The 26,605-nt window shown below is 39.9% G+C and overlaps 1 protein-coding gene across 2 annotated transcripts in view; it reads left to right on the top strand.

Annotated features, from left to right (window-relative positions):
- LOC124798023 (DNA primase small subunit) overlaps positions 1-26,605 on the top strand; it is an 87,027-nt gene that overhangs the window by 13,615 nt on the left and 46,807 nt on the right. For both annotated transcript variants that reach the window (XM_047261246.1, XM_047261237.1), the window contains exons 2-4: positions 9,753-9,909; positions 19,611-19,786; positions 19,868-20,066. In XM_047261246.1, coding sequence (XP_047117202.1) covers positions 9,753-9,909; positions 19,611-19,786; positions 19,868-20,066 — 532 coding nt within the window. The remainder of the gene's footprint in view (positions 1-9,752; positions 9,910-19,610; positions 19,787-19,867; positions 20,067-26,605) is intronic.

Genomic DNA, 26,605 nt, shown 5'->3' with positions numbered 1-26,605 from the left:
TGCTGTCTTCAACTGCATCTGGAGCGATGGCAAATTCCTATTCCAGTGGCGAGAAAGTATCTTTGTTCCAGTGCTAAAACCTGGTAATAAGAGCCCACTAGGTATGGATAGCTATTGTCCTGTTAGCTTCACCAATGATCTGTGCTATCTGGTCGAACATATAGTGAGCCAGAAGTTGTGTAGGCTCCTTGAGTCATGGGGCCTTCTGGCTTTGTCCCAGGTCTGTTTTGCCAAGGTTGCTCCACCACTGACAACTTGGTACACCTGGAGTCTGCCATCCGAATGGCCGTTTCCTGTCGTTATCGCCTTATTGCTGTCTTTTTTGACTTGATGAAAGCCTATGAGGCCACTTGGCAACACCACACCCTTGCTACATTGCACAAGTGGAATCTCTAGAGCACGCATCCGATTTTTATACAGAACTTTTTGTTGTTCCGCACCTTCAAAGATAGAGTGGGTGCTTCACACTATTCCCTCTATATCTAAAAACAATGGGGTCCCATAGTTCTCTGTACCGAGTATCCCACTCTTTTTAGTGGCCATCAAATGGTATCGCAGCAGCTGAGGGGCTTGGAGTATCACCTTTCTTATATGCAGTGACTTTTGTATTTCCTTTTGCTCATCTATTATTGGCGTGGCTGAACATTGAGTGCAGGGAGCCATACGAAAAGCACTGTCATGGGCCCTCACCCACAGCTTTCAGTTTTCAGCTGCTAAGACCTGTGTCATGCACTTCTGTCGCCATTGTACAGTTTACCTGCATCCACAACTTGTTCTGCACCTTCAGAGTTAGAGTTGGTGATTCAGAAAGTTCCCCCTATATCCTATCGTTCATCTCCATAATGTCGTGGAGGCTTATTGCTTTTTAGGACTGGTTTTCGATGCCCGCTTAACTTGGCTTCCCCATCTTCGTCAGCTTAAGCAAATGTGCTGGCAGCACCGTAACATTCTTCAATGTTTGAGTCACAGCGACTGGGGTACAGACTGCCTACACCATTGCAGCTGTACGTAGCTCTTGTGTAGTCCCATGTTGACTGTGGGAGACTGGTGTATGATTCAGCATTGCCCTCAGCATTGCGGATGCTGGACCCTATACACCACTGTGTTCACCTTGTGATGATGGGAGCTTTTCAAATGAGACCCATGAACAGCCTACTCGTGGAAGCTGGGGTTCTTCCGTTGCGGATCAGTGGCAACAACTGCTTGCCAATCATACTGCGCATGTTCACATCTCACCTAAACATCCAAATTACCATCTCCTTTTCCCTAACACGGCAATCCATCTCCCACAACAACAGCCCAAATTGAGGATTACAATTGCAGTCCATGTCCTGTCCCTTCTTACTGACTCGAGTCTTTCCCTGTACCACCTCTCCTCCGGGTCCACTCACGTACACCTCCATGGCATCTGCCCTGACCACAGCTTCGTCTAGGCCTTTCACAATCCCAAAAGACTCAGTTCATCCTGTGGCCCGCCACCACCTGTTTCTCTCTATTCTTGGTGTCTCCCAGGTTTCAGAGGCAGTTTACACTGATGGTCTGATGGTCATGTTGGGTTCGCTTATGGACATACTGACCATTGCTCGTTGCCAGATGGCTGCAGTGTTTTCACTGCAGAGTTGGTAGCCATCTCTCGCACTCTTGAGCATATCTGTTCCTGTGCCGGGTAATCCTTCCTCATTTGTAACAACTCCTTGAGCATCTTACAAGCTCTCGACCAGTGCTGTCCTCACTGTCCTTTGGTAACGGCCATCCAAGAGTCCATTTACATCCTCAAACACTGTAGATGGGCAGTGGTCTTTGTATGGACTCTGGGACATGTTGGAATCTCAGGAAATGAACTAGCTGACAGGCTAGCCAAAAAAGCTACTCGTAAACCCTGTCTCGATATTGTCATACTGGAATCTGTTCATCGATCGGTATTACGCCACAAGATCTTTGGGCTCTGGAATACAGAATGGTGGTACCTGACTTTGTCAAATAAGTTATGCACGATAAAGGAGATGACGAGTGTGCGGAGGTCCTCCATGCGAGCCTCTCACAATGACTCCATTGTCCTTTGCTGGATCTGCGGCAGCCATTCTTGGCTGACACAGTGTCACCTCGTACGTCACGAGGGCCCGCCTCAGTGTTGCTGTAGTTCACGCTTGATTGTGGTTGACATCTTGTTGGACTGTCCAAATTTAGCTGCTCTGAGGCAGAATTTTAACCTTCCTGATGCACTACCCATGGTGTTAGGTGACAATGCTGCAACAGCTGATCTAGTTTTAAGATGTATTCAAGAGGGAGGTTTTTACCACTCGATCTAAAGCTCGGCATCTGGTCTTCTCTCCCAGGTCTTCACCCTGCTTGCATTTTAACTCTTCCTTGCTCCCTCTGGTGCTGTCTGTTTGAGTTGGTGTTCGTCTTTTCACCTCTGTATTCCTCTTGTCTTGTGTTTTTAGGGTGGAAATTTTAGTGTGTTGGAAAGAGACTGGCTCATCCTTTTTTTATTTTTGCAACTAGCCTGCCCAGCCCGTCTGCTATATTGTTTTAATATCTTCCACCCCTTTTTTCTTTTTAGTTAATGTTTTCCATTGTGGCTTGCTACTTTTGTTTTCTTGTTCAGTGTGATTACACAATTTTACACATTTTGTTCCTTCCCCTGATTTTAAGTGATAGGATTCTTTTGAGGTATGATTTTAATCTGAGACCTGTGTGACTGAGGAATAAGGGACTGATGAACATGCAATTTAGTCTCTTTACTCTACAAAAGAACCATCCAACTTTTGTCATTGTCATGCATTTTTTTGGAATCGTACTGGCCATGGGAGGGGTCTGTGCATTGGTTTGCGTAGAAATCAGCGGTGAGTGGATACCTCTCTGTACCACATTGGAAGCAAGAGTGGTGCAAGTACAGACTACCACAGTGATCACCATTTGTTTCACTTATTTTGTTCCAGACAGGACACTTACTTCTCTTGAGATGGTCACATTAATTCAACAGCTCTTCTCCGTCCCTCCCTTTTTCCAACTTTGGAATTTTAGTGTGCAAAAACCTCTGTGCTGAAGTAACATTTCATCTGGTAAGGTCCTTTTGACTGACCAGCTTCTTTCCAGTCTCAGTCTATGCATGTGGTGCAGTACAGCCGCATAATGCACGGATACTGGACCAGGATACTGCAAATATTATGTTATCTTCCCCCAATCTTGTGTCTTCATTACAGTCACCACTGCATGATGATCTTTGTGATAGTGACTTCTTTGCAGTGATACGGTCACTTTCTTGTCACCACCAGACAGACCAGTTGCCACATTGGGCTCTCTGAAGAAGACATCTGTCAATTGTATACCTTTGTCTACTCCCCATCTGATAGCTTCAACAAAATTGTGGGAGATGTCTCTGAGGTGATCACCCACAGTGCTGGAAATGCTATTCCATTTTTACAGGTCACCCCACTATGATCTGGTACCATGGTGGACCAAAGACATTGTAATAGCTACTCAGAAATGATGAAGGGCCCAGCAGCATCTCAAGTGACATTCTTCACATCCTATCCTCATCACAGTTAAGCTTCTCCAGGCAAAGCCTCACTACGTAACTAAATACAGTAAGAAGTAATGATGGTTCACCAGCCTGCCTTTTGTATGCATAAAAGACAAGTTGGAAACATCCCCATATCCTTTAGAGCTGCCCCCCCCCCCCCCCTTTCCCCATTATGGTGAGTTATATAATGATCCTTCCACTAACTGGGAACTGCTTCAGTCTCTTAACTGGTCACACAATTGGACCTTAGGTGTTGATTTGATACATAATCAGATGATACAACATTTGAATGTGACTCAAAAGACTCCATCTACTTAGGGTCTTCTACCATGTTTTGCCAGAAGATGTTTCCCTTTCACAATGGAGCAATAGTGTCATCTGATTACAGCAGGCAAAAATCCACCATCCATCGAAAATGACCTCTACATTAGTCATACCAAATTAATCCATAGTTTTACAATGGTGAATCAAATATAAACTGGAATTTTTTTATAGTTTTATTTAAGCTTCAGAAAAATTTATGCACTTGAGCTTATTTTTCTATGTAGTCTCATGAATGGGAAAAACATTTCTCCTAGCAGATAGGCAGTTTCTTGATTTCATTTTGCTGTGACATCAGCCAATTCCACACGAACTCTACAACAGTACCATCATTGTCAAATCTGTGTCCTCCTGCTGCTTTCATTAGTGGTCCAAACAAATGAAAACTGCAGGGTGATGAGCCTGGACTGTAGGGAGGATGTTTTAGTGTGTCCAGAACCATTCCTTAATTTTTTGTGCTCTGCAATGAGAACATGTGGCACCATCTTGTGGACACTTTCTGAAATCCAGGGTTGTCAGTAATGATCGCCTGAGCACCTTTGTAGCTTATACTAACCTCAGTAGCAATTTCAGCAACTGTTATTTGACTGCCCTCTTCAATAAACTGGTTAACAAAGCAAATATTCTCACTGGTCATGCTTGTCCTTGGGTCAGTGAGCTGCATTCTCAACTGTTTCTCATCCTCATAAAAACCGTTTGTGCCATGCGTACACCTGAGTGCCACAAACTGTGCTGCAAGTCTTTTCAAAACTTCGATGATTTTACACCTTCTGTTGTTAGGAACCTGACTGTAATGCTTTGTGCAACAGATGATAATACCTCTTCCTCTGACATTGGGATTCTGACTGAAGGAACAGTACGATAACATTCTAGCTGTGGAGAACAATCACCAGAAATTAAAGTAAAAACTGAACGGATGTTCCTGAGGACTGTGGAGACAAGGAGGTTCCATTTCTTCTGTTATTGAGCTGGTCTACAATTTTACATTCTCCATGTGGGAATTGGAATCAGTTCTGTATGCAGGCAAAGACACTGCCCCAAGACCACATCGGATTCATTATGCCATGCTGTCTTCAGTGCCCTGGAGCCAAAGACAAGCACCTATCTTGTTTCAAACGGACAGTACCCTGTCGCTTGAAAGGAATTAATATTAATTCCCATATGTAACTCAGGACAATATTATGGAAACGGAAGAGGATGTAGATGAAGATGAAATGGGAGATACGATACTGCGTGAAGAGTTTGACAGAGCACTGAAAGACCTGAGTCGAAACAAGGCCCCCGGAGTAGACAATATTCCATTGGAACTACTGACGGCCGTGGGAGAGCCAGTCCTGACAAAACTCTACCATCTGGTGAGCAAGATGTATGAAACAGGTGAAATACCCTCAGACTTCAAGAAGAATATAATAATTCCAATCCCAAAGAAAGCAGGTGTTGACAGATGTGAAAATTACCGAACTATCAGCTTAATAAGTCACAGCTGCAAAATACTAACACGAATTCTTTACAGACGAATGGAAAAACTAGTAGAAGCCAACCTCGGGGAAGATCAGTTTGGATTCCGTAGAAACACTGGAACACGTGAGGCAATACTGACCTTACGACTTATCTTAGAAGAAAGATTAAGGAAAGGCAAACCTACGTTTCTAGCATTTGTAGACTTAGAGAAAGCTTTTGACAATGTTGACTGGAATACTCTCTTTCAAATTCTGAAGGTGGCAGGGTTAAAATACAGGGAGCGAAAGGCTATTTACAATTTGTACAGAAACCAGGTGGCAGTTATAAGAGTCGAGGGACATGAAAGGGAAGCAGTTGTTGGGAAGGGAGTAAGACAGGGTTGTAGCCTCTCCCCGATGTTGTTCAATGTGTATATTGAGCAAGCAGTAAAGGAAACAAAAGAAAAATTCGGGGTAGGTATTAAAATTCATGGAGAAGAAATAAAAACTTTGAGGTTCGCCGATGACATTGTAATTCTGTCAGAGACAGCAAAGGACTTGGAAGAGCAGTTGAATGGAATGGACAGTGTCTTGAAAGGAGGATATAAGATGAACATCAACAAAAGCAAAACAAGGATAATGGAATGTAGTCTAATTAAGTCGGGTGATGCTGAGGGAATTAGATTAGGAAATGAGGCACTTAAAGTAGTAAAGGAGTTTTGCTATTTGGGGAGCAAAATAACTGATGATGGTCGAAGTAGAGAGGATATAAAATGTAGGCTGGCAATGGCAAGGAAAGCGTTTCTGAAGAAGAGAAATTTGTTAACATCCAGTATTGATTTAAGTGTCAGGAAGTCATTTCTGAAAGTATTCGTATGGAGTGTAGCCATGTATGGAAGTGAAACATGGACGATAAATAGTTTGGACAAGAAGAGAATAGAAGCTTTCGAAATGTGGTGCTACAGAAGAATGCTGAAGATTAGATGGGTAGATCACATAACTAATGAGGAAGTATTGAATAGGATTGGGGAGAAGAGAAGTTTGTGGCACAACTTGACCAGAAGAAGGGATCGGTTGGTAGGACATGTTCTGAGGCATCAAGGGATCACCAATTTAGTATTGGAGGGCAGCGTGGAGGGTAAAAATCGTAGAGGGAGACCAAGAGATGAATACACTAAGCAGATTCAGAAGGATGTAGGTTGCAGTAGGTACTGGGAGATGAAAAAGCTTGCACAGGATAGAGTGGCATGGAGAGCTGCATCAAACCAGTCTCAGGACTGAAGACAACAACAACAACAACAACAACAATGTAACTCAGACAAGGATTGTGTCAGCTCTAATAACTACCAGAGTAGCCCTTACCAGCCATGTGGGTAAGACTCACGAGCATATGGCTATTTGCAGCCTCATCTGGCCCCCCAAATCCTGGGGTCACCTGTGTCACTCTCAATGTGGTTCCAGCACTACCATTACACCTTTACAACTTAATTCTACCAGAGGTGGCAAATACAAGAGCTACCATTTAGTTGGTTCGTTCATTTTTTTAAAATAAGAAGAAGAAGAAGAAGAAGAAGAAGAGGGTATAAAAAAATATTTGATACCACATGGACATAAAAGATCATTTGTGGAGTCTACCAATTGTTATTCAGTCTTTCCTCAAGGATAGGCCCTTTCACTTTCGCATTGGTGATTCCTTGTGTGACTGTTTTCCTCAGGAGAATGTGGAGAATGCCCCTCCCCCACACCCCCAAGGCGGTGTACTCAGTGCCACAATGTTTGCATTTGCTATCACTGGCATCTCTTCTGTATTCAGAAGCCCAGTTAAAAGTTCTTTGTTCATGGGTGACTTTGAGATCTCTAGTCTTCCTCCAATCTTATGACAACAATGACAAGGCAACTTCAGCTGATCATAAGGAGGTTGGAAACTTGGCCAATAAAACTGGTTTTAGTTCTTCACTTGAGAAAACTGTTTGTGTCAACTTTAACCATGCTTGCAGTTTTCACCTACCAGAGCTCATGAAGGAGCACACAATTTTGAAATTTAAGGACAATGTGTGTCTTTTGGGCCTATAATTTGACTCAAAATTAACCCGGCTCCCACACTTGAAAGACCTGCGAACAAAACGGCATGAAATCATTGCATGCTTTGAAATGCCTTATCGGAAAGTCATGGGGAGCTGACAGGCCCCACTTCCTGCAGCTTTATAGGGCATTCATCAGATAATGGTTAAATTACAGCTGCATGTTCTATGGATCAGCCCGTATTTCCTACCTCAAGATGTTAGACAATGTCTATCATAAGGGCATTCAGATATCGACAGACTTTTCGGATCCAAGCAAACAAGCCATTCAGGATATTTGCTCATGACTGTCTCAGGGATCTGGATGTAACAGATCTCTGGATACACAGTCAGGTACGGAACAAATTTCTGCCATGGCATCTTCGGAGGCTCAAAGTAATTTTCATTGTAATACAGTGCAAGAAAATTTGTAGTGCAGATTATGTTCGTACAACTGTTTTCTTTTAAGTACATACCACAGTTTAATAATTGTTGATATAAGTGGATCCCAGCAAGGGAATGGCCTCTCTTGTCCAGCTGTTTCCCTTGGTAGGATTCTCCAAGTGCGCCTTCTGGAACAATTTATAAATTAAGATGTAGAGTTCTATGACATTATGATGGCCCTGGAGCGGATTCAAAGGCATCACACTACTATGTTTCTTGTTTGTTCTGAGTAGCTCAGTGCACTACAAGCAGTCCACCAAATGTAACCACTTTGACCAGTCAATCCATTGCATCCATGACAACCCCTTGGTCTTTTGCCAGATACCTGGACAAATTGAGATACAGGAAAATGACAAAGCATCCAAAGAAGCATGTTGGGATGCTGTTGTACATCAGTGTGCTGCACCTTTTCACACTGTCACCTCATTATCTGACAGAAGAATCATGCGTAAGTGGGAGCCCGAATGGCTGGAAGTAATAGACGACAAACTGCCATCACTCAGAAAATTGAGCCGTAGTTCCCCTACATTCTCCTGCCGTGCGCTGCAGGTTTCAAATTCCTCATTGAGATATGACAATATTGATTTTTTATCTAGTTTACTGAACATATATATCTTTCTATTTGTTTCTGTTATCCGTTACACTGTGGTAAACATTGTTGCCATAACCATGTCATGGTCACTGATTCCAGTTTGTCTGGACATCCTTAGAGGTCAGGTCTATTTGTTGCCATTGGATCCGATATACTTACATCATGAGTGGGGTTCTAAACTATCTGTTCTAGATAATTTTCAGAGAAGGCATTTAGTAATATTTCACAGGATGTCTTTTTCACACCCACCACTGACAATACTGTGATTTTTCCAAGTGATAGTTGGATTATTGAAGTCTCCACCTTCAATTACAGTATGATCGGGGAACTTACGTACAAGCAAACTGAGGTTTCATCTAAAGTTTTCAGTTACATCAGGAAATGAATCTTGTGGGCGATAAAAGTATCCAATTATCATTTTATGCCCATTCCTGATACCGAGTCTTTGCCCAATCAATCTCACATGCAGTTTCAATTTCTACCTTGGTGATTTCAGTTTCTTGTCTTCTGCAGCAGATACGCCACCTCCATTTGCCATTAGTCTAAATATGGTAACATATTTTTGTTGCAAAAACTGCACAAAAAGACAAATTAAAAATAAATTACTTACGATGCCACTGTCCAATGGCTGGACCATCATCAGTCACACATGACACACTAGCACTGTAAGATGTTATTGTCAGGTTATAGGTGTGACCCATATCATTGACAGTGATATGAACTTGGACAATGAAAAATTCTTTCACCCCTATTATCTTTCGGGTAAGTATTGTTCATGTTTGTGACCTTGGTCATACATTGTGTAACAACAACCACACAAACTTCTTTCCTGAGTGCAACAACAACCACACAAACTTCTTTCCCAAAATTGTGTATACTACTACAAAACAGTATGTTTTTATTAAGCTTCCATTAAGTTAAAAGACATCAAGGTGTCAATGATGATCAAATCTTTACTAGTTCCCCAGACCACAAGCATCCCACAATGGACTAGGCAAGAGCAGGGCTGGTTCAACCTAGTGCCCCATGTGGCAGCTGCTAATAGTGACACATCCTGTATAGAAATCTTACAGTTGTGGCACCCCAAGTGGTAGCTTGCATCGCTTGGGTCTTAAATCGGCCCTGGACTAGAGTATAAACATTTTGAAAGCAAATTACAATGTAGCAAGAACAAGCGACTTGTTTGTAAATCGTTAATCTTAAAGTTTTAATGTGATCATGAGTGATATAGTCATTTTAAATTCTGACCTTTATTGATGCTGGTTTGAAGGTGTTAAACTTGATGCAAAGACTTGTCATATTTTTACTCCATTATGCTTCAGTGATTCATCTTTAAAAGTTTCTAATAGTATCATATTGTTTTGTTACAGTGACACCTAATTACTTTCAAAACAGAGAATTTTCTTTCACACTGGCAGATGATGTATATATACGCTTTTTGTCTTTCTCAAATCAAGAGGAATTAGAATGTGAAATGCAAAAGAAGAATCCATTTAAGATAGATTTAGGTGCAGTGTATAATTTCAGGTAAGTGTGTCTGTTATTTTTATCTACTGGCAGAGAAAAATAGAACACCATGAAACACCAGACCCATTTTGATCTGATAACAGAAAGTACATTAAACAGCCATGGAGAGAGAGAGAGAGAGAGAGAGAGAGAGAGAGAGAGAGAGAGAGAGAGAGAGAGAGAAATAAATAAATCATGGGTCACTAGTGAGGTTAAGGTATTTTGACAGAAAAACTGACATCGATCTGCTGGCAAAAACAAGTAAAGTTCCTGCAGTAATTGCACACCACAAAAATCACTCAGGATTACTGATAAAAGTGATTAAAAAGTAAGAGAACTTGTACATTATGTCAGTAATCAGTAATTCCAACTACAGACTTAAGTCCATGTGGGATAAAGTGAAAAGAGAGACAGGACAACAGCCCACAGAACAGGATAATATCATTATTGATTTCAATGGAAAGGCTATAAATGATCAGGTATGTTTAATTATGATCCTTTAATTATCATTTCTTAATTGTGACAAAAACTATAGAGATAACCAGTTCAACAATGAAAGCAGTATGTTGAAAAACCAGCTTGCACAAAATTCAGTCTTACTGATGTCTCACCCACTTCTCCTTCTGAAATTAAAAATATTATGTCTTCTATCAAAAATAAAGATCATCTGGATTTGATGGTGTTTCCAACAGAGTACTAAAGACTTGTTCCCATATAATAAACACAGTCTTTTCTGAAACATTATGAACCCATTGCATTATTCCAGGAAGATTGAAATATGCCATTGTAGAACTCCTCTATAAGAAAGGTGAATGGAGAGATGTCAGTTACTACCGATCTGTTTCACTACCAATATTTTTCAAAATTTTTGAGAAGATGATGTTTTTTGGAATAATATCCCACCGGAGTGACAATAATATTGTCAATAAGTCATAGCTTGGGTCTGAGAAGAGTTGCTCAAATGAGAATTCCATTTACATGCCCAACAAATTTTGCAAGCATTAAATAACAAAATAGCACCTATTGGTCTTTTCTGTGACCTAAAGGCATTTGACTGTATGAATCATGATGTTCTTCTATACAGCTGCAAAAATAATCAGTGTTTGAAAATATAGTATGGATGGATTAAAAAATCTACTCACCAAGCAGGTGACAGAAGAAAACACATGTAAAAGATGTGGAAAAGTGCAAGCTTTAAGAACCACTTGTTCTTTCTTTGGCAGAAAAGCTGAACAGAAAGGAAGTGGTTTTGAGGAAGAGGACTGGGGAGGCTTATGAAATGGGGAAAGTTACAGAAAAGTTGCCCTGAACCTGGTTCGTGGAAGACTTACTGGATGCAATGAGAAGGAAAGACTGATTGTTAGTGCTTGCATCAGATAAGATTCGAAAACCTGAGAACTTGAAGACTGAAGATTGGGTAATAAGCCAGGCACAAAGTACTAAAAAAAACATTGTGCAGGAGTCAATAAGAGCGGAAAGCTAATTGAATTATACATGACAGACAGGCAAGGAGGTTGGTGAAATGTAGGTAGGTCAGAAAATAAGAGATAGAAAACTGAGGGATCAAAGAAAAAGAATAGTTAGCAAAAGAAAATGCTGAGAGTTCAGAAATTAACGTATGTTTAGGACAAATGGGAGTTGAAAACCAAGCACATGTAATGCCATTTCCCACCTGTGCAGTTGTGAGAAGGGAGAATCTGGATAACACATGTGTTGAAACAGGCACCACAGTCAGGATATTGAGTGTTAGCTGGGTACACACTCTGTCTAGGCCCATTCATCCTAACTGACGACTTCGTGGTAGTCATGCCAATGTGGAAGGCCAAACAGTCTTTACATAACAGCAGGTACATGGAATGTCATTTCACAGGTGGCTCTCCGTTTGGCAGTATATATTTTAAGTTACAATGCTTTTATAAGTGGTGGTAGGAGGCTGCATCAGGCAAGTGTTACAGCTATCATGATCACAGTGGAAAGAACCATAGGGTAGGGAAATTTTCACAAAAGGAGTATTGGGCTGACCAGGATAAAATGAAGATTGGGGAGGAGGGAGGGGAGGGGGGCAGAAAGCTACTCACAGTGCAGTTGGCAAGAGGTGAGACAGAATGGACGTCATTTTGGGGCATGATACTAGGAAGTTATCTTTTTAAAGTAGCTGGTGAAGAGTGGGATTACTTCCAGAAATAGGGACAAGCAGGTTTCAAGAAACAGAATGTGGAACCTTAGTTTAAATAGTGCAAAGACATGTTTTCAAAAGGGCAGAATATAATATATGCTAGGATTCATCGTGGCATAAGAAGAGGATTTGGAATATTGGAGAGTGAGGAACTGGTGAAAAAGAATCAGAGTAAAAGAATAGTTAGTAGTTACTGAAAAGAAATGCTGAGACCACACAAATTTAGAGTGGGGATGGGGTGGAGGTGAGTGAGAACCAATAACATGTAACACCAGTTCCCACCTGTGGAGTTCTGAGAAACTTGTCATATCTACTGGTGTGTCTCATTGTGCAGATCATGGTGGCACCTCGCTTGTCACCATTGATGCCACCTCCCTCTGTACTAACATTCGCGACATAGACTGCATTTACATGCGACACATCTTCCGAGAGACAAAAACTGAATTTTGGAAACCATTTTTCACTGTCATATTTACATGTTAAGCTCTGAAGCGTATTTGCTATCCCAGTTAAATATGGTGCCTGGAAAACAGCTGTTACAGTTTATGATTTAATCAGCACAATCACTATTTCTCTTCAGTTAGATGAGGTGTAAACAGCTTCAGTCAAATATTTCTACTTATCCTTCACTGTAAAAAACGCCACTCCATTAATATTGGCCAAAGATTTTGGAAAACAACATGAAACCTCACAGCCTAAGCACATTTCAAAACAAACTGCATTTACGTGGAAGCAAAATTCGCTTGTGAACTTGGAAAACCGGCAACCATAAGTGGATTTCCATAATTGATTTTGAAGTGTTTACCACCCAGAAGCGGTATTGGGAAATCGGTTTACAAAATATGACTTTCGGAGCCCCATGTAAATGGGATGATACATAATCTATCTATTGCAGAGCATTACCTAAACTATCCCAGGTCAGAAGCTAGGATAATACTGAGTGACAAGAGCTGCACTTCTATGTTGTTTTTTGGAGGGATCACCAGTACCTGGTTTGGATGTGATAGCTTGGGAAATCTTTTGAACAAGGTTGATGTAATAATTACTTGTGCTTCTTTTTCGCCAATCCCACCATCTCTGATATTCTTAACCTTCATGAATCCTATCACATACTGTATCAGGTTCTTTTGAAAACGTGATTTTGTACCATCTGAACTAAGTTATTACATTCTCTTACTTGAAATCTGCTTGTCGCTGGGAGATACTTCCAAAGGCCTAACTATGAAAGTCCCCTATTTCTGGATGTGATCCTCTCTTCACCAGCCTGTTTTACAGTTTTAAATACAGCAATCTCTTGCATTTATCCATCTAATATGTGATCCATATACCATATCTGCCTTTTCCGACCAACTGATTTCTCTCCTTCTATAAAATCCTGCAGTTATCTGCCCCTCAAGTTTCCCAAAGGTATCATCCACCAAACCAACTACAAACTGCAGTAAGTGACTAGACTGTGGTACCTGATTGAAGGGAGAATGTAAGCAAGGGTCTACACCAGTGTTCTGACACTTCTGCATACATACATAATCTGGGATCACCATCACATCCCTGTTGTGCAAACTGACCTACAGGCCCCCCTTAAAATCTCAGGCTCCTCACAAGGACTAATGCCTCAATCCATAGAACTTCTGGCCCCATGCAGACTACTAACTCCCACCCTTTACCTTCTTAAGATCCATAAACCCAGTCAGCCTGCCTGTCCCATAGTTACCAGCTTCAAAGCACCCACTGAATGTATCAGCACCTGCAATCTGTAGTACAAACACTCGCTTTATATATTAAAAATACCAACTTCCCACCACATATGTTCATTGTCATCATTGATGCCAAATCCCTATAAACCAGCAATCCCTAAGTTCATAGTCTCTCTGTTGCTGGGCATTACCTCAACCAACACCCACCTGACTCCAAACCTACAGCATCCTTCCTTCTCACCTTGATCAGCTTTGTACTTATGAACAGTTACTTTACCTTTGATGGGCGGAGATACAAACAGGGAACCAGGATGACTCTTTCCTACACAAACCTTTTCATGGGTCACTTGGAGGTTACTTTCCTATTTTCCATAAACCTGCAGCCCATGATTTGGTTTAGATGCATAGATGACATCATTGTCATATGGACTCATTGTGAAACTGACCTATTGAAATATTTGGAATCTCTAAATAAATTCTCCCAATGAAATTTTGCATGGTCCTATTTCGAATCATGTGCCACTTTCCTTGATTTTGGGCTCGTCCTCACCAAGGGTCAGCTACATGCTTCTGTTCACATTAAAACTACAAACAACAGTACTCACATTTTGACAGTTTCCATCCTCTTCATGTCAAATGTTCCTTGTGTTTGCAGTTGCATTGGCAATGGCGTGAAAGGTAGACATTAGTTCAGATGTAAACTCTTTACACCAGTACACCATCATTCTCGCTTCAGCCTTCACTCTACATAATTATCCCACCGACCTAGTTCAGAAGCAGATTTCCTTGGCCATCACATCCAGCCCTGGTGCAGTTACATGTACACCTCTTGTCACTCAGTCCTAAGACTTGCCTGATGCAACCTCCTATGACCACCTATACCAGCTCTGTAGTGGGCAAAACACATACTATCAAAGGGAGAGCCATTTGTGGTATGACACATGTTGTTACCAGTTAAGGTGAATGGGCATAGACAAAGGGTGTATATTCGGAGCACACAATATCCCACTCAGAGCATACTCAACAACATGACTATTGTGACCTGTGTACCTGGTTCACCATACATGCCATCTGTATTCTTCCTTATGACATATTTCTCAGAACTGCACCAATGGGAACTGGAATTACAACATATGCTTTGTTCGCACCACCTGTCTGCCCTTCTTTTTCTTTTCTCCCTTTCAGTTTTCTATATCTTTTATTTTCTGACTTGTTATATTTCACTGGATCCTCACCTGTCTACTCTGTATAATGTTCTCAGCTTTTGGCTCTTATTTACTCTTGCACAATGTTCTGTCAGTAGTCTCTGTCTTGCTTATTAACCCTATCTTCTACCTGTAAGTTCTCAGGTTTTCAAATCTTGTCTGGTGCATGCATTAACAATCAGGCTTTCCTTCTCATCCTGTGTAATAAGTCTCCAGTGACACAGAGTTCAGGGTGACTTTTCCGTAGCTCTTCCATTTCCTAAGCCTCGCTAGTTGTTTTCCTCCAGCCTTTTCCCTTCCATTCAACTCTTCTACCAGAAGAAGGAGCCACTGGGTTGAAAGGTTGCACATTTCCATATCATTTACGTGTGTTTTCTCCTGCTGCTGGTTGGTGAGTTGATGTTTTATCTAGCCATATTGTACAATATTCTCCTAGATTAAATAAAGTTTTATTGAATTACAGGTGTAGTCAACTGTTGGATAGTCCCATATCTAACCAAAAGAATGCAGAGATTGTATTTAATAAGTCAAGCAATGTAAGCAGGTGAAATTCTTCTAACCAGGGACAAATTACTTATGGTGTTCCACAAGACACAGGTCAACTGTTATTTCTCAGATACATAAACAACCTTCCATCTAATTTACAACAAACAGAATTAGTTCTATTTGCAGGTGATACTAATATTGTGCTGGACATCATTAAAACAAAGGTGTTTCTTGTTGCAGTGCTACATTCTCATGAAATTCCAGTCACCAACTTTCTCCTCTGAATGACAACATATTTGATTGACACTGACCTACATAGGGAGAAATGATCATCATAATAAAGTAAGGGAAATGAGAGCTTGCACAGAAAGATATAGGTCCAAAATGAGATTTTCACTCTGCAGCGGAGTGTGCGCTGATATGAAACTTCCTGGCAGATTAAAACTGTGTGCCCGACCGAGACTCGAACTCGGGACCTTTGCCTTTCGCGGGCAAGTGCTCTACCAATTGAGCTACTGAAGCATGACTCACGCCCGGTCCTCACAGCTTTACTTCTGCCAATATCTCGTCTCCTACCTTCCAAACTTTACAGAAGCTCTCCTGCGAACCTTGCAGAACTAGCACTCCTGAAAGAAAGGGTACTGCGGAGACATGGCTTAGCCACAGCCTGGGGGATGTTTCCAGAATGAGATTTTCACTCTGCAGTGGAGTGTGCGTTGATATGAAACTTCCTGGCAGATTAAAACTGTGTGCCCGACCAAGACTCGAACTCGGGACCTTTGCCCTTCGCGGGCAAGTGCTTCTGTAAAGTTTGGAAGGTAGGAGACGAGATACTGGCAGAAGTAAAGCTTTGAGTGCCGGGCGTGAGTCGTGCTTCAGTAGCTCAGATGGTAGAGCACTTGCCCGCCAAAGGCAAAGATATAGGTGTTTTTTCTGTGCACTGTTCAATAGTGGAATAATGGGGAATTATTGTGAAGGTAGTTTGATGAATCCTCTGCCAGGGTCGGCAAGTGTGATTTGCAGAATAGCCATGTAGATGTAGAATCCAAGCATACATACTGCAACAGAAGAAAAAGTAAATAATATTTCTAAAGAAATTATTGAGTGCTTTACTATGAATGGTCTGACTCTCAATTTCAAAAAGACACAACATATTCAGTTTTGCACATCTAGAGATACTACACCAATGGCAAGTGTAACACAAGGGAGGGGGGGGGGGGGATAATAATTAGGGTGCAAGCTTCAAAATTTTTAGTGCTAGTTCTGCAATGTTCGCAGGAGAGCTTCTGTAAAGTTTGGAAGGTAGGAGACGAGATACTGGCAGAAGTAAAGCTGTGAGGATCGGACGTGAGTCGTGCTTCGGTAGCTCAGATGGTAGAGCACTTGCCCCCGAAAGGCAAAGATATAGGTGTTTTTTCTGTGCACTGTTCAAGTGTGGAATAATGGGGAATTATTGGAGCTCCTATAACAACTTATTTTAGCCACATATGCAGTTTGAATTATTGAGATTTGTGGGCAGAGACACATCAGCAAATTAACATATTTTTGTGGTTCTGTACCATGTAGAAGAAAGGAGCACTTGGATTGCTCAGTCAGTGGAACACTTGCATCCGAAAAGCAAAGGTCCCGAGTTTGAGTCTCAGTGTAGCACACCAGTTTTAATCTGCCAAAAAGTGTCAGATAGACGCACGCTCTGCTGCAGAGTGAAAAATTGATTCTGGAATTATGTTCATAGTTAACATTCATTACCCCATATTAAGGTTTTCCCTGCCATAAAAAGGGGTACACATGTTGCCACCATAATTTTTGATCACTTTCCCAATGATATAAAATGTCTGATAGATGGCAAAAAAGTTCAGTGTGAAAACAAACAGAATAATTTCTATTTTTGTAATGCGTAAAAGCTGGTGCATAGCAATTACTAATAGAATTCTGTATTAAGAGAGGGATAGAGGGAGGGAGGTGAGTGTACTAACTTACAAAGGGGCAGCATATAGTCAAGTGGACATTGAACTATTATTTATGTGTGAACAGTCATTGCAATTCATCATAAAACTAATCCATGGGGAATACCCTTAGACAAAAGGCTCAGTGGAATGCAGAAGTGTGAAACAAGAAGGAATCATGTCATGGAGACACACTTTTGTTTCTTACTACCAACTTGATGAGTTTGAGAGGAGTCTAATTGTGGCCTTTGATCGTTTCAAAAAATTCCTCTTAAGTTAAAAGTACCACATCAGTTGTGCAACACTGCTGGCAATAGTGGACACATGAACCTTCTCACCCCGTAAAACATGGACATCCATGCAGCACAAATGCTTGCCAAGATTGTCGTATTGTAAAGTGGCAGATCACACAGTTTGTACAGCACAGATAAGAGCATTTATGTACCCATAAGTGACAATACAAGCTGTTGTAAAACAGTTGCCAGCAGTGAGGCTGAGCACACACACTTCTACACTGTCTTCCACGTATGCCCCAGTATTGATGTGGATGGTTCAATTGGTGTCTTTGAGGATCACCGGGAGAATTGAATGGCATGCCATTGTCTTCAGCAATAAAAGCAGATTCTGCCTATGTGCAAGTAGTTGTCGTTCATGCGGATGACCTGTGCTCAGTACATGCAGAATGTAGTGCAACCAGTTCAGTTGTTCCAACAGGTAAATGCTCGCTCCCACGCTTCATGTGAAAGGCAGTATGCTCTGCTAGAAATGCAACTGATTCCCTAACAGCACTATCACCAGACTTGTTTCCAATCAAACAAAGCATGGGCAAGCGACTTCTGCAACTCTTCCACCCACAACTCTTACAGAGTTATGTGAACAGATCAGATGTGTTGAATGATCTATCCCAAGACAGTATCAGTCACCTTTATGATTGACTACAGGCAGGCTACACTGCATGTGGACATTGATTTATTATTTATGTGTGAACAGTCATTTCAGTTCATCATAAAACTAATCCATGAAAATGTCCACATACTCTGTGACCAAAATGGTACTGAAACAGAGGATGACAGACTAAAGGCCGAAATACTAAATGTCTTTTTCCAAAGCTGTTTCACAGAGGAAGACTGCACTGTAGTTCCTTCTCTATGCTCATTGTTTTACTTGCCTCTTCTTGTTGTACATTGACTGTAACTCTTAACCTAGCTGTGTCTTTCTGTTCTGCATACATTAACATTTCAAGTGCATGTTTGTTTTTAAAATGTTCATCATATGCTTAGTTGCTTTGGACATTTGTATGGTAGCTCACACCTGATGGAACTGGCAATGTGTGTGTGTGTGTGTGTGTGTGTGTGTGTGTGTGTGTGTGTGTGTCCGCGCAATGCATTTGTGACCCAATCACTCCTGTCTACGAACAGTTAACATGGCTATATGAATATAATAATATGGCTACATGAATATAAGCATAGAGACCATTATGCCCTCTGCTGTCCAAACTTTTCAATCCTTGTAATTCCTCATATTTATCTTCAACACTAATATTACTATCTGGACAGCAGAATCATCTCCGTATCGCTATGCAATACAGCTATCTTCTAAAAGTGGTTTTCTGTTATCAGGAACCTGACTTTGGAATCACCTTCCTTAAAATTTCAAGAGAAGTTACACACCTTTCCAACTTCATACAATAGTTAATGGTATACCCTCTAACACAATAGCTATCTCTTCCACATAAGTGTCTCCATCTCATTCTAGTCAACTGAGCCCTCCTTACTTGACCTCTTCTGAAAGTCTGCTCTTTCTCAACAGGTACTACCACTATCATTTTAATCTCCTTCCCTGTCATTATCCTTCTGTTTCTGATGATATTAAACATTGTTTGAAAAGTGATGATCAAATTATTATTACTTTATTCCTCTTGTCTGGCATTATTATTTGTCTTAATATTTATTCACACATCAAAATTGAGAACATTTTGTAATAATTTTTGCTGTTTAGTTCCTAGTTCAAAGTAAGAGAGAGGGCTGGAAGGACTAATCTGGCCAGGCTAAATAAAACAACCTATTTTCCTCATTTGTCTTCTGTTTGTAATTTTCCTCATTTTGAGGTGTTTTATCCGTAATGTCTGTCATATTGTAAGTAACAACTTTAATATTACAAAAAATATACTTTTTATGTGTGCTCGCATTTCAATGCGTGCTACATTCTTTTCCAGGCCTAAAGATCATCGCTCAGTTTCACTTTTTCAACCACTGGAAAAAGAACTTGTGTTTGATATTGATATGACGGATTATGATGAAGTGCGTTCATGCTGCAGTGGTGCAGATGTCTGCATTAAATGCTGGCGATTTATGAGTGTTGCTTGCAAGGTGTTAGATGCTGCCCTTAGAGGTATTATTCCGTTTCCAAAAATTTGCATATCAGAAATTAATACATTTATAATGGCTTTAACTATGAAGTACCTCATTTCAGATGACTTTGGTTTTAAGCACCTTTTATGGGTTTTCTCTGGACGAAGAGGTGTACATTGTTGGGTATGTGATGGAGCAGCACGTAAGTTAGATGCATCAGCGAGGTCTGCAGTTGCTGAGTACTTGACACTTATATCTGGAGGAGATGGACAGGCAAAGAAAGTGTCATTTCCAGGTGACAGACTCCACAGCTCTATCAAGTAAGTTTATTGCACAGTTTTCCTGTTTGTAACAGTTCCATATTTTATCAAATAGCATTACAAAACTCTCATTTTTAAATGCCTGTTAAGTTGTTGTTGTTGTTGTTGTTGTTGTTGTTGTTGTCTTCAGTCCCAGGACCGATTTGATGCAGCTCTTTACACTAGTATATCATGTGCAAGCCACTTTGTCTCTGCATAAGTACTGCAGCCTACATCCGTCTGAACTTGCTTACTGTTTTTGGGAGCTCAGTGATAGCTATTCTCTATGATGGCTAATAGACATCTGAAAGATGATTCAAGTTTCACCTCTTATCTCATTGTCTGCCTCTTCATAGCAGGGAACGTCCTGTTACGGCTCTTCTCTTTGTTGGTGTTAGTACTTTAGGGTTACAGAATTTCAACTAGTCTGTTATTCATAGTATGGTTAATTCAGTAATGATGCAATCACCTGATTTATTTTAATTGCTAATGCTGCTTCTTCTCAATAATAATTCGCTTTGTGCTACTATGCAAAAATTTGTCTGTCTGTCAACAAAACAAGACTGCAAGAGAGTGAGTGATTTGTAAAAAGTTTTATTTGTTTATCAGTCAAGCTAAGTGAGAAATTGCTTAACATATATTGTTAATATTGCAGCTAAAGGATGTTTGTTTCATGTCTTTGGACCACTGTATAATTAAATAGTTTTGCTGCCTGAAGATTTTACAATGCTGCCAGCACAGATGAGACAAAGGTTTTCTTTCTGTTGCACTAGCTCTTCTGTGCTGCTTGTTTGTCAACAGAAAGGGGGTTGGTATTTACAGATGACTGAGTATCGAGTCTCAGAAATTCTTCTTCCCTGATTCTGCTGCTATATGCTGCGAAAAGATCAAATCAGTTAGCAAATCACCTCCATTGCTCTGGGCTCAGTGTAATTCAATATTCACGAATCGAATGGACAGTCGTGCTCCTTTATTACCTCAAAATTTAACAGTGCATATCTTCAGTATACACCGTGTCACTTATTGTTTATCATTTACACTCACTTTCAGCAAAGTCATTCCACTTAATCAATAATTAATGCGTGTTCAGAATACTATATTTCAGTCTTTTCTAAGCATTTAACCACTCACATAAAATACACATTTGAAAATTTGTTTCTGGGCAATTTTACACTACCAGTTTTATAACTACTACAATAAACATACTTGAACTTTCTGATCTCTACATCGTTGTGCAGCTCCCATGAGAGTAGGTTATTATATCTCGTAAATATCACAGAGCATTTCCATTGGAATAGGACTACGTGTAAAACTTCTAAGATCTTGGTAGCAATACAGTCCTTTCACCTTTCCTGAGTTCAGGTAGCCCAGTATATATGCATTTGGGCTTAGAATTCTCACAGTAACATATGGGTCTGTCTGCCTATACTCTCTATTTCTCTGGTTTTCAATTCAGCAAAGATAATGTCAGATGATTACGTATTTAGACTGTGTCTCCAACTTAAAAATTGTGTGATGTGCTTCCCATAAAACTTTTTTCGTTGTTCATCCTTGAAACTGAGGTTAATTATTGCTTATCTAATTTTACCCTTGCATGATACTTTTCTTTTACTTCGGTAGGGCTCCTGATCATGTATTGTGCATGTTTGCCCCAATGTAAGCTCTTGTGGCATGTAACCACTCAACATTTGTTCCAACTAATCCATAATTTCTTCAAAAATGTGTAGATAGCCTATCCTTAGGCTCTTGTGTTTTGAGCATGCTCGGTTCAATTCTCTTGAAACACAATTAGCAGGATTTGCTTCTAGATGAAATTTTGAAATGAATATTTGCCAAATATCATTCTATTTCAGAAAAGTGTTCCTTATGTCACTGGTGAATTGTCCCCAGTATCAACAGAATAATGTCAGATTTGCTTGCAATGATTAAATAATTATACATGTTCCTAATAACTGATATGGTGATGGCATTCTTCAGCACATCGGCTTCACATACTTAGTGAAAATATCAAAGATCGCATGTACATACTTCATACCTCCTCTTGCCCTGGTTACAGGTCAACATGTGTTAACTAATACAGTTTCTGATTTATTTATTTATTTATTTTTAATGGGATGCAGCTCACATCTTCTGCATTTACTGAGTGGTTTACTTTTCTGGCAGATAATTCACATTCTCAAAATGTTTTGTATTTGCTTTTAGTATATAGCCAACTTTTTTTCACATTTAGCCACACCTAAATGCCCCCAGCTGTAATAAGTATGTCAAACTAATTCATGAACTGATTCATGCAGAGTGCATACCATCCAGTGATCACTTTTGACACACTGCCAGTAGAACAGAATGTCATGGTTGATGATGTAATGTTGACGCAGTTTGTTCTCACACCTTAATTTCTCTCATACTTCTTGCCAGTGCAGATCCTGTTCTTGAAACTCAGCCATGTGCTGACACGTATCCAAGAAATATCGCCAGTAACACTTACACTTTATCAGTAAAATCCTGACATCCAGGTTAGGTTCAGAATTTACAGGCATGCCATTCATACCTTCAATTAACCATGATAATGTGTCCACAGTTACATTTTGTTCTGTCTTGATGTAAACTACTCTAAAGTCATACCTTTGAAGGAAAAGAATTATCTACTGAGCCGTGGGTGGACCAGCTCACAACTCAAAAGTAAACTTAAAGCATTATGGTATATAAACACCTTAGTATTAGTAGATAGTAATGGAAGCTGAGGAATCCCCGTTCAATTGCAGATGCTTCTAATTCAGTCAGTGAATAGGCCTGTTCACACATGTGTATGGCTCAGCTTCGAGCTCCTACAGTACAAAAGGTCAGCTTTCCATTAATTTCGTAAATTTGGAATAGATAACACCCCAAGCCAATACCTAAAGTATCAATAATGGGTGTGAATTCCATATTCATATGAGAATGGTACACCATTCTAGCATCATGCAACTCTATCTTATGTCTTCAAAAGCTCATTGGAATTTGTCAGTCCATTCACACACAGTACTGTAAATGATGTAGCCCACAGTTGTGTTTCACAGTTCTTTACTTTCAGTTCACAACCCCCAATATTACACAGTTATATGACCAGGTCACTATTGGTTAACTTTTGATAAGCCGCACTAATAGTTTGCAGGCAAACATCAGCATATTGCTATAATAGTTTGCTGTTGAACATCTATGAGCAGTAAATAACCAACAACACAATTCACTTTTTCTCAAATAAATTTAACAGACACTGTCATTGTTTAAACACTTGGCCTATTTATGTTACACTAATTTCACTGTTCAGTTGAGGCATTACTCTAAATGATACAGACTTCCCGTCTGAAAATCGGCCATGGACTGACTGTCGCGGGACCAAAAATTGGGCCTTTATATATCCTCACAATAACAGGTATTGAAACTATACATTGTTCGATGTTTAAGTTACAGAAATTACAATTAAAACATAAGTCATTCAATTAGCTGAATCTATTGAAAAAATCTTCCTTTTAACAGTTCCTTCTGCCACAAAGGTTAGGCCGAATTACTTATTTAAATAATGAATTTAACAGATATAGTTACACAAACAATACTTTTGACAAACCTCGTAATTATTTTGGAATTAAGGACTAGCTTTGCTAATATGTTTTCGAATAGAGCCAAATAAATACTTTAATAATTCTAGTAGTTCTTCCAAATGTTTATAATTATTACAGAACTTATATTTGTTTATAAGTCAACAATAGAATCTAAGTCACGAAACAATTACCGATTTCATCATAATTTCTTCTTGGTACCATACACTTGTAGTGCGTCGGCTGCTCACAGGCGGCATTCTTTTGAGTCTTGAACCATCTCTTCAAAGTTGTTGATGCCAGTCCATGTCTTGATATTCTGTGATGATGATTGCTTCTTTCTACCTGGTGGGTGCTTTCCTTCTATTCTGATTTCTAGAATTAATTGCAGAAGTTCATTTTTCTTTCCTCTCATAAGGTGCCACAGGTACAAAGTCTTTCTTCCTTTAATTGGCCCCATTAGTTCTCTATCCATTCCGGCTCTACGCAGCACTTCAGCATTGCTCACTTTCTCAATCCATGGTATTTTTAGTAATCAGTGCAAGAATCACATTTCTGTTGCTTCTGATCCCTTTACAGAAGGTGCTTTAATTGACCAAGTTTCCGCACCATAGAGTAGGATGGGGATAACATAGTGTTGTATCACCCTTATTCTCAGATGGAGCGGCTTGTCTGTGTATATCAGCACATTCGTAGCTTTCAGAACGTTTCTTTGGCAACACCACAGTGAATCTTAATTTCCTCATCACAATCAAGTTTCGAGTTGTAGCACAGATCCTAGATATTTAAATCTGGTTACTTTCTCAATTTTACTACCATTAATGACAAGGACTCATTTTGACCAGCGGTTCTTTCAATTGATATCCATTTAGTTTTCTTGGCATGTATTCTGGCACCAAAATGCTGACCAGCTTTATCTATTTCTGTAAGTATTTTCTGTAGCTTGGCTACGGATGGCGCAAAAAAAGCTGAGTCATCAGCATACCCTAAGTTCCAGATCTTCACTCCATTTACTTTTATACCAAATAATTCTGAGTCTTGACTGGATTGAAATATCTTGTCTAGATACAAGTTGAACACTAATGGGGATAGTATACAGCCCTGGCAGACTCCTTTCGGTATTTTCATAGATTCTGTTTCAGAATTTTTGTTAATTCTGACCTCTGCTCTTTGATTCCAGTATAATTGCTGGATGATGCTTATGTCCTTACCATCCGATCCTGTTTCTCATAAGATTGTGATTAAGGGGGTCATGCATATAACAAAAGATATTAACTAGGAATATTCAGACTAAATTAGGAAATTGATTACATACACAACACTAAGAACAAAATTATATCTGGTGCTATATATATTAAGACTGAGGGCCAACCTTTCTCTTTTATGAAAATGCAGATTTTACTCATATATGTTAATGGTCATTATAGTTCAATTCTTTTATCTTGGCGGCTCGCGCATGCCCACCCAGACGCGGGAGATTGCTGCGTTGCCAGTTGCACACGACGCACACGCCAATAGAAGCAGCGCCATAGTATAGCATAGTTTGCGAGCTTACGTTTAGGGGGGAGCGCGCAGTTCATGAAGTAAAGCCACCACGGCCGCATTAACCCTTTTGCTGCTACAAAGACGTGCTCCCTGCATTCCGCGCTGTGCGCGATTTTGTCACTGCACTGCTCGTCTGTGCAGACACATCGTGTTCCGACTGCTTTGACACTCTTATCAATCGATTCCACAAAAACTATTTGGCCCAAAAATTAGATTTTTACACATCTTCTTGACTGACACCTTTCCCCCATAAATGACTTAATTTTGTTTCGATGTTCAATGCAGTTATTATGCAGCATTAAATATAGTAAACCATTGCACGAAATTTTGAAGAGTTTGCAGAGGTAAAAGTCCATAGAGTATACTTTCCGTATGGTCGATTTTAGTTGCCACAATGTTGAGAATGAAATGTGGACAAGATACCTAAATTTCATATAAAATTTACTGTATAACAATAGCTCATTTAAGTACCACATAGGTGTCGTATGTAATATTGAGAAATATTACGTCTTTCACGACTGTAACAAAAGTTTTATTTACACTGAGCATGTTTGGCTTTATTTTAAAGCACTTCAATCAATCAAAAGGTAGTAGACAAAATACATTAAACAAAACTGTGGACTTACAAAAACATTAGGACTTGAATATACCGTCTATCAGTGAAGTGCTCTGAGCTATGTCAAATATAATTTTTGTGTGTGGCACACACAAACATCATTTATTTGCTAAAACACTGATCTGCCAACACAAACATTGAATATTGTGTTACCGCAGCACAAAACTACGAAAGGTGAAGACAAATTACTGTCCACTGAAGATGCTTCAAAAGAGAGAAACGCGTCTGGTCTAAATAAGCCCCTTATTACAGTTGCAGAAGAGGAATATATTTCAGTACCATTGGTAAAACTGCGACTGTGGAACAAAAACAAGAAAGAGAACATGAGTACCATTGTCTATGTGCCATACCTTTCCTTGATTGAAGTGCTTTAAAATAAAGCCAAACGCGACCGGTGTAAATAATACTTTTATTACAGTCGCGAAAGACGGAATATTTCCCAATATTACATACGACACCTATGTCGTACTTAAATTAAATGAGATATTGTTATACAGTAAATTTTATATGAAATTTAGGTATCTTGTCCCCATTTCATTTTCAACATTGTGGCAACTAAAATCGACCATACGGAAAGTATACGCTATGGACTTCTACCTCTGCAAACTCTTCAAAATTTCGTGCAATGGTTTACTACATTTAATGCTGCATAATAACTGCATTGAACATCGAAACAAAATTAAGTCATTTATGGGGGGAAGGTATCAGTCATGAAGACGTGTAAAAATCAAATTTTTGGGCCAAATAGTTTTTGTGAAATCGAATGATAAGTGTGTCAAAGCAGTGGGAACACCATGTGTCTGCACAGGCGAGCAGTGCAGTGA

The sequence above is a fragment of the Schistocerca piceifrons genome, chromosome 1 (assembly GCF_021461385.2).
Source record: "Schistocerca piceifrons isolate TAMUIC-IGC-003096 chromosome 1, iqSchPice1.1, whole genome shotgun sequence".
In the NCBI taxonomy this organism is placed as follows: Eukaryota; Metazoa; Arthropoda; class Insecta; order Orthoptera; family Acrididae; genus Schistocerca; species Schistocerca piceifrons.
Note: the sequence above shows the minus strand (reverse complement) of the source record. Positions and strands in the feature narration are given on the sequence as shown.